We start from the raw sequence: 10,000 nt of genomic DNA on the forward strand, positions 1-10,000 counted from the left end.
ACAAGAAGAACACACGTATAAACAATTACTAAGAGACAACAAAGGAAGAAAAGAAGAAGAACGTAAATGAAATAAGATAAAAAAAAAATGATAATCGTATGAGAGGAGGGGAGAAAGACAGAATAAAAGAGGGAAAAATGCTGTAATAGACAATAAAGTAATGATATAAAAAGAAACAGGTAGAAACGAAGAAAAAAATAAGAAAAAGAAAGCAAAAATAGAAAACAAAACAAAAGAAATAAATAAAAAGACCAGAAAATATATGGAGGAGGAAAGAAAATAAGAATTACATACGGGAAACTGATACAATATATGTAAAAAAGGCATTATGTAGAAATATATCTAGAAACAATGAAAACAAATGCAAAAAAGGAAGAAAAACAGGGAAAGAGGAAAGAAAATGAGAATTATGAAAGGGAAACTGATGTAACAGATAGAAGAAAAAGCAAACTATAGAAATAAAGAAAAAAATTAATGAAAGGAAGGAAGACACAGAATGAAAAGGAGGAAAAGAGAGAAAGAGAATGGAAGGAAAATAAAGAAATAAGAAAAGGGATGAAAGGAAAGAATAAGACATAAAAGAGAAACAAATATAAGAAAAAGAATGAGAGAAGATGAAAAATGGAGGGAACAAAGGTCATATAAATAAAAACATGAAGAAGAATGGGAAAAAACAACATGAGAGGAAGAAAAAAGAAAAAAAAATTTGTATCCGTATTTTCTCTCTTCTTTCAACTTTTTCTTTATCTCTATCCTATTTTCCAATTTATTATTTATCTCTCTACTACACCGTCACGATTTTCTAGCTTATAACCACGAAACAGTAGCACAACTATGAATTAAGATGGTATAGCTTAAAATACTTCAGTTTATCTTATTTTAGTTTCTTCTCCCACGTTTTCTCTTTCATATTCTCTCTCTCTCTCTCTCTCTCTCTCTCTCTCTCTCTCTCTCTCTCTCTCTCTCTCTCTCTCTCTCTCTCTCTCTCTTATAAAGTCAAAATATTATCAGTAAGTTCAATATACAAGTAAATTACAAATATCGAGGTTTCTCCTGAATTTCTTCGTTTTCTTTAATTTATTTTCTCGTCTTTTTTTGGTCTCTCTCTCTCTCTCTCTCTCTCTCTCTCTCTCTCTCTCTCTCTCTCTCTCTCTCTCTCTCTCTCTCTCTCTCTCTCTCTTAGTCACTGTAGTTTTAGGTAAGTCTCTCTCTCTCTCTCTCTCTCTCTCAACCCACATTCCTCCCTCCCTCCTCCCCTATCACCCAGCCCCTCTCCCTCTCCCAGCGCTCTCCCGTGCACGTGTCTCTCCTACTCCCACCGTTTATGAGTTGCTGTTGAGTGGAAGGGAGTTTTGACAAGCTTGAGAAGGGGCACGGTGAAGCACGAGGATATTAATGCTAATCTTCCTCCTCTTAACACCATTTGACTCGCCTAGCTCCCAACAGCAGTTCATAAGATTGGGTGTTGGTTGGAGAAATCTGATTTTTCGTTGGTTTTCTATTATTTACCTCGTTTTCTCTTGGTCGTTTGGGTTGCATGTGTGGGTTATTTCCTTTTTGTGTTTTGTGAGTGGATTTTACGGATGGTTTGTGGGTTTATTGTGTTTTATGGATGGTAAATAAGAGGGAATGTTTTAAAAATGTACGGTTTTTCGCTGATTTGTTCTTGCTTAGCGTGTTTTTTTGTTTTGTTTTATGGGAAGTGATTGTGGGTTGTGTTTTTTTTTTTTTTTGTTATTTTCTGTGAGTGGGTTTAATAGTTGGTTTGTGTTTTTCTTTGTGATAAATATAGCAGTGGTGTAATGTTGAGAGGTGGTACAATGTACGATTTTTCGCTGATTTTTCCGTTACTTGTTACTTTTCCTGTTTATTAAGGCTATATATGTAAGTCATTCTCTTCTGTGTTTTCTGAGTGGAGTTTGTGAGTTATCGATGGGTTAATTAGCAAGTCTTTTGTGGCACATAGAAGAACACGAATGCTAAGAAATAAGGGAAACACGGTATTTTGTCTTTTATCTCCTTATTTATAGTGATTCACCTTCCTTATGAGCAATATTTTGTTTATTATTCTATATTGCTTCATTGGAGTATGCCTAGTGGGATACTAAAGGACTATTCAAGACGTTTTTTAGTGATATGTGCAGAAATATAGCAATATCGAATAGAGGAAAGTAATTTTGTTGCCTAATATCTCCTTAACTATTATAATTCGTCAAAATTTTAAGCATTCTATTCAAAGATTATTCAATTTCACATTTTCTAAGTGTGTCAAATGAGTTACTTATGAGTGAGTTAACGTTTTTTTTTTTAATAAGATCTGAAATCTAGACTCGTCATTCTGCGCAAGGCGATGCTCAGCTGTTACCCATGATGCTCTTGTTTGTTTTTGTTTTGATTCTGCTTCTCTTACAGCGCGTAATGAATAAACTGCTATATTAGGCCTATATTGACCTTATAGGCCTAAATAGATGCTTGTTTAGGCTGATAATATGATAAGATACTCTTACAAAATATTATCCTACCCTCCCAGCATCTCTTAACTTCCCCATGTTCCCCCAGTCAGCCTCTCAATTTCCCAACTGCTACCTTACTCTCTGCCTCCCTCTCACTTTCCCAGTTTCCCTCTTACTCTCCCAGCCTCCTCTCTCTCTCTCTCTCTCTCTCTCTCTCTCTCTCTCTCTCTCTCAAATGTACAAACTATAAGAAAAAATAGATAAATGAGTAGATAAATAATATTTTCAGCACAGTTGCATCAGAATAATATCAACTTTCATGTCATCTACATATTTATAATTAGAATAGACTCAGTACTTGGGTTGTTGGTGTGGAGTCAGTAGGGAGCTTTGGGAGAAGGCTAAATCAATGAATAGGTTAGGTTAGATTTGGTTTGGTTTGACTAGGTTAGTTTTGGTTAGGTTTGGTTAGGTTAGGTTTAGTTTGGTTAAGTTAGGTTTGGTTTGGTTAAGTTAGATTTGGTTAAGTTAGGTTTGATTTGGTTAAGTTAGGTTTGGTTTGGTTAAGTTAGGTTTGGTTAGGTTAGGTTAGGTTTGGTAAGGTTAGGTTTGGTTTAGTTTGGTTTGGTTTAGTTTAGTTTGGTTTGGTTTGCTTAGGTTAGGTTAGGTTTGGCTTGACTTGGTTAAGGTTGCTTTGGTTAGGTTTGGTTAAGTTAGGTTAAGTTAGAATTGGTTTTGCTTGGCTTGGTTATGCTAGGTTTGGTTAAGTTAGGTTAAGTTGTTATCTGTTTACGTGTATTTTTGTGTGTAGAAATACTATTAATTTTTTTTCATTGATAATAGAAAGAGATGGAATAAATATGATAATTTTGAATATAAAAGATAAAAATATAATATAATATTGGTAATTATTTGCCTACTACTACTACTACTACTACTACTACTACTACTACTACAACAAGTACTTGCATTACTGAAAATAAAATGTTTTACTTAAAATGATATTGGCTCTATTGCTACACACACACACACACACACACACACACACACACACACACACACATACACACACACACACATAGATAACTTCTATCAGTACAATGAACACACCCCTTTCTTTCATTCTGTCTTTTCTCTCTCTTTCTTTTTCACTTTCTTTTATCAAACTCCTTTCCCTTTTCCATCTTTTTTTTTGTTTTCCTTCTTTATTTTTCATCTTATTCTGTTATCTTTTCTAATTTCTCATTTTTCACATTTATCTTTCACCACCACCACCATGTCCACCCCCCTTCTCTCTCTCTCTCTCTCTCTCTCTGCACCTCCCACACCTTATCATCACCAGCACCATCACCACCGCCATCACCACCTCACACCTGGCTGATTAACAAGCCTATCACCTGCAGTCTCACCTGTGCTGCTAATGGGACAACACCTCAGGGCAGGTAAGGAGTGTGCATGGTGTGAGGTGTGGGTGTTGATAATTAGGTGTAGCATACAGGGCCTTATTTACACCCATATGCTTCTATTTATATGTTGTTGTATATTTACTGCTTCTATTACCCTTTTTTTCTTTTTTTGTCTTTATTCATCCAGTCTTTCCTTCAAATGTACAGTACTTGCCCCCATCACCTCTTTTTTGTCTATATTCATCCAGTCTTTCCTTCAAATGTACACTCCTTGCCTCTATCTCTTCATCTTCTGTCTGTATTCATCCAGTCTTTCCTTCAAATGTACAGTGCTTGTCTCTGTCACCTCATTTTGTGTCTATATTCATCCAGTCTTTCCTTCAAATGTACGCTCCTTGCCTCCATCACCTCTTCTTCTATTCCATGACGCATAATTTATACTTCTAAGGTGTAGTTTTATTATCTTATTCAATCATCTTTCTTATTTTTTAATTTTGGTGAACTTTCAAATATCCAGCCTTTCTTTATTCATACAGACACACTACCACCACCACCACCACCACCACCACCATTAAAATACAAGGGAAAAACACAGAATTATGCCAGGGACTACATCAAATAAAAATACAGACATACCTTTCTTCATAGCATCTCATTTGTGTATATGTGTGAGGAAGAGAAGGAGGAGGGAGGAAGACCTGGAAAGAAACTGACAAATATCAATAAAATGAACAGTAGTAAGAGATAATAATAATGATAATATTTCAAGGTGATGAGGACTTAAGAAATAGACAATGATGGGGGAAATGTAGATAGAAATGAATAGATATGATGGTGAAGTGTTGGGGTGTTTGCAAATAATATGAGTTGAAATTAAGTTAGTCTAGATGATAGTTAAGACGAGTAGAGCTTAATAAATAGTGAAATAGAGGAGATCATAATAGAAAGAACTGAATAAAAGTGACCATTTGTTATTAGAATGTTGATAAATGACAACAGTTAAAATTAAGTTAGTTTATATAATGGTTAGGATGAATTAAACTTAAGAAATAAAGTTAGGTACAGAAAATTATATAGATGGAAGTGAAAAGAAGTCATATGGTTTTATATAGTGTTGACAAATGATTGATGTTAAAATTGAGTTAATATTATGATAGTTAAGATGAATAAAACTTAGGAAATAAAAATAGATAAAGAAAATGATATAGATAGAAGTAAAAATAAGTTATCAGGTAAAGTTAGAATGTTTATAAATGATAGATATGTTAAAACTGAGTTAATATTACGATAGTTAAGATGAATAAAACATAGGAAATTAAAATACAGAAAATTATAAAGATGGAAGTAAAAATAAGTTATCAAATGAAGTTAGAATGTTTACAAACGATAGATATACTAAAACTGAGTTAGTTTAGTAAGTGATGACAAACTTCAGGCATGGCGTTAGTAGTAAAGATGATAAGAGACACAACTGAACAGAATGGATATGAGTGAAAAATTACCTTAGTTTAGATAAAAATAGAACATAATGAACATACAAAATAAACAAAATAAATTAGCAGTGATCTCTCTCTCTCTCTCTCTCTCTCTCTCTCTCTCTCTCATGTCGCTGTAGGGAATAACAAACATATTATTTTTGGACTTAGTGGTCACATAAATAAAGATTTCCATTAAAGAATCTAACAAGGAAAATATAATAATTGTTTGATATAGTTTGATGGTGATGTACATATGTTTATTGATCTATTATTGGGTACAGGGAGGAGGAGGAGGAGGAGGAGGAGGAGGAGGAGGAGGAGGAGGAGGAGGAGGAGGAGGAGATAAGGGAGATAACACAACAATGGCATTATGTATCTCTTTTTTCCCTCCCTCTCGTTTGTGGTTGTTCCTTTTCATTGTTTTTGTTTTATCAGCTGACTGTGTATGTGTATGTGTGTGTCACGCCCCTCTGCTGGTGTGCCTACTTTCACTACAGATATCGTTAATGATAATAACAACAACAACAACAACAACATTAACAACAACAACTACTACTACTACAGCAAACCTTAACAGAAGCAGAATAATAATAAAAAAAAAGGAATAAAGAGAAACACAATAAACTACAATCATTACTCCAACAACAACAACAACAACAACAACCATTAACCCCCACAGGATGAAGAGACACGGCTACGAAGCGAGGGTGGCGCCGGCGGTGTTGGTAGCGCTGGCTTTCCTGACCGCAGCGCCCCTTAGTAACGCCGAGAAGTGCACAGTAGATGGGTCTTCCTCTAAGGTGCCCCCTGACATGTCCGAGGCACTGAAAGGCTCCTATTCTATCACTGTTGAGATGAGTGACGTGATAAAGGTGAGATGGAGGGCGGGGAGAGGAAGGTGTGGCGTGTGGTGAGAGAAAGGTGGTGATGAGAGAGAGAGAGAGAGAGAGAGGTTGTCATATAAAAGAAAGGAAAAAAAAAGAAATAATAATAAAAAATTAAACAAATGAAATGAAAAAAAAATATCTTTTACTTTTTTTTATCTCCCTCTTCTTCAACCTCCTCCTTCTCCTCCTCCTCCATTAATATTCCTCTTTTAATCATTCTACCTCCTCTCTTCCTTTAAACGTTCATCTTCCTACCTTCCTCCTCTTCCTCTTCGTCCTTTTACCTTCCTATCTCCTTCTCTTATTCCCTCCTACCTCCCTTCTTCTCTAAACTACCTCCTAATCCTCCTCCTCCTCTTCGTCCAATCTTCCTCCTTCTGTAACATACCTTCCTGCTTTTCTCATCCCCTCCTTCTTCTCTTCCTCTCATTTTCCCTCTCCTCTTCCTCTTCCTCTAACTATTCTGCTTCTAATCATTCTGTACTTTTCAATCTTCCTTCTCTTCCTCCTCCTCCTCCTCCAGAACGAAACCTACTATGTGCAAGAGGTCCACGAGAGGCGCCTTTACCATGACACGATGACAGATACAGTGGGCGTGTCTATCTGGCGAAATGGCACCGCGGTTCTCTATCAGTATTACCCCGAGTTGGATACCGCGGTGCAGGAAACCAACGGAGTGTGTGCTGATATTGGGTACGTGGGGGGGGGGGAAGCGGTGTTTGAGTGTGTTTAGGTGTGTTTGGGGTGGTGTTTTGTGTGTGTTTGAGTGTGTGTTGGCTGGGTAAGGGTGTGTTTGGGTGCATTTGGTGTGTGTGTGTGTGATAAAGTTATTACACACACACACACACACACACACACACACACACACACACAGAGAGAGAGAGAGAGAGAGAGAGAGAAACAAATGCTAGATATTATTTCCTACATCCCTGACACTACCACCACCACCACGACCCCCTAACACCTCTCCCTCCGCCTCTCCCACGCTCTCCCACCCTGCAGGATGCCACCAGATTTGGCATGGGGATGGGTAGACAAGGATAAGAACCACGGCAGCAAGTCCTTCGGCCCTTCCAGCATCCTACGCCTCGTGAAATTCCTCCAGTCGGTGAGTGTAGGATAAGAGAGTAGGATATGGGTAGGAGTAGGATAGGGGTGATTGAAGATAAAGGGGATGGCTAAATAGGATGCATTGAAGGATATTTGGGATAACTCAAGGATGCAAGGGTAGAACATGTTGACAGGGAGTGAAGGATGTTTTGTAGGGACTGAAGGATATAGTGAAGGAAAGGAACTAGGATATGCTAATGGAGGATAGGCCTAAAAAAAAAAAAAAAATAGAAAAATACGGAAAGAAGAAACATATGATATTTTGTAGGAAACTAAATGTACAAAATAAATAGATAAATAAATAAATAAATAAGGATATAAAAGAAGAAAAGGATATAATATTTACGGGAAACTAAAGAATATACGAATAAAAGAAACAAGGATAGGATATTTTGTAGGACACTAAAATGACGAATTGAAATATATTTGTCGAAACTGTAGGATATGAAAGAAAAAAGACAATATTTGTAGAACACACACACACACACAAAAAAAAAAAGAACGAAAATATGAAAACTAAAAAAAAAAAAAACGAGTGTACGATAATTACAGGTAACTTAAGGATACACAAAAAGATATTAATTTCATAGGATATTGATAGCACGTCTTCCCGTTCTCTATGCAGGAATACGTGTCAGGAGACAGTCTGGATGAGGGCGTGCGCTCCGATGTGTGGAAGGCGTGCGCAAACAACGGAGAAGTGGAGTTAGGTTACTACTACTCCAGTACGTGTCTTTAACGGGATCACTTTTCAACTTATTTACGCTCTCTCTCTCTCTCTCTGATGATGTTTCTCGTCCTCTTTTTTCTCTTCCTCTTCTTACATTCTTCGCGTTCTCTTTCTCGTTTTCCCCTCCTCCTCTTCCTCTTTCACTTCTTTCTCTTCCCCTCTTCGTTATATCTGTCCTTCGCCTTTTCTTCTTTTTCTATATTCTTCCTCTTCCTCCATCTACACTACACCGTCCTCCTCCTTTACAACCTCCTAGTGTCATCATCACCATCACCACCACCACTACTACTACTAATACTACTACTATCATAACTAATTCACTACTATAACCACCACTACTACCACCAACACACCCCTCTCTCATCCCTACCCACCACATTACCACCACCACCACCATCACCACCTCTTTCCTCCTGCAGAGCCTCCCTGGAACATGCCTGACGGAAAATTCTACGGTGGGTTGGATGCAAGCATGCCCCTGAAGATGGATGTCCGGTTAGTGGATGGGTCGGGGCACTGGATATATACTTTCGTTGAATTTGTGCCCTTCATCCTCTCTCACTCTAATCTGGAGGTAAGCTGCGTGCGTGCGTGTGTGTGTGCTTGGGTGTGTGGGTGGAGATGTGAATTAATGGATGTGTTGTGCGTGTGGGTATGTGGGTGGATGCGTGGTGGGTAAGTGGTTGGGTGGATGGGTGAATTAGGTGGGTGGTTAAGTTAGGTTTGGTTAGGTCTGTGGATTAAATTAGGTTAAATTAGAAAAAAAGATTGTTACTCTTACCGTAACCTCAATCATTCTCTTTTTCTCACCTTTCTCTCCTATCACATTTCTCTCCCCTTCTTTATCACACTTCTCTCCCTCTCACCCTCCCCTACACAAACCCACGCCCTCACACGCCCTTCCCACGCCCACAGCCCCCGCGTGGCATGTCCTGTGAGGGTATTACGGGGGTACTGACTGATGAGCCCGTGCCAAGCATCCCGAACCACTTTAGTCTGGCAGAGGAGTTAGTGCTCAACTCACTGATTGATGGAAGAGACACGGGGAACCAATACATGAAGAAAGTGCAGGTGAGTGTGTGGTGCTGCTGGTGGTGATGGTGGTGGAATAGAATATGTGTATACATTAGTGTTATTATTATTATTTTTACTTGTTTGTTAGTATCATTATTATCATTATTATTATTATTAATATTATTATTATTATTATTAGTAGTAGTAGTAGTAGTTGTTGTTGTTGTTGATGTTGTTTGTGTGTTGTTAGTTTATTAATGATATATATATATATATATATATATATATATATATATATATATATATATATATATATATATATATATATATATATATATATATATATATATATATATATATATATATATATATATATATGTATATATATATATATATATATATATATATATATATATATATATATATATATATATATATATATATATATATATATATATATATATATATATATATATATATATATCATTAATAAACTAACTATATATATATATATATATATATATATATATATATATATATATATATATATATATATATATATATATATATATATATATATATATATATATATATATATATATATATATATATAGTTAGTTAGTTTATTAATGATATATATATCATTAATAAACTAACTATATATATATATATATATATATATATATATATATATATATATATATATATATATATATATATATATATATATATATATATATATATATATATATATATATATATATATAAACTAACAACACACAAACAACATCAACAACAACAGCAACAACAACAATAACTACTACTACAATAGTAGTAGTAGTAGTAGTAGTAGTAGTAGGAGTTTTTGTTGTTGTTGTTGTTGTTGTTGATGTTGTAGCAATAGTAATAGTTTACATAAAAT

At 35.7% G+C, this 10,000-nt stretch overlaps 1 protein-coding gene across 1 annotated transcript in view; it reads left to right on the top strand.

The window, feature by feature from the left end:
- The first annotated feature begins 3,738 nt into the window (after positions 1-3,738).
- LOC135092911 (uncharacterized) overlaps positions 3,739-10,000 on the top strand; it is a 12,010-nt gene continuing 5,748 nt past the window's right edge. Inside the window, exons 1-7 of the mRNA XM_063991694.1 lie at positions 3,739-3,895; positions 6,017-6,209; positions 6,748-6,917; positions 7,227-7,332; positions 7,960-8,059; positions 8,484-8,638; positions 8,980-9,135. Of these exons, the coding sequence (XP_063847764.1) occupies positions 6,018-6,209; positions 6,748-6,917; positions 7,227-7,332; positions 7,960-8,059; positions 8,484-8,638; positions 8,980-9,135 (879 nt within the window). The 5' untranslated portion in view covers positions 3,739-3,895; position 6,017. The remainder of the gene's footprint in view (positions 3,896-6,016; positions 6,210-6,747; positions 6,918-7,226; positions 7,333-7,959; positions 8,060-8,483; positions 8,639-8,979; positions 9,136-10,000) is intronic.

The sequence above is a fragment of the Scylla paramamosain genome, chromosome 41 (assembly GCF_035594125.1).
Source record: "Scylla paramamosain isolate STU-SP2022 chromosome 41, ASM3559412v1, whole genome shotgun sequence".
Taxonomy (NCBI): Eukaryota; Metazoa; Arthropoda; class Malacostraca; order Decapoda; family Portunidae; genus Scylla; species Scylla paramamosain.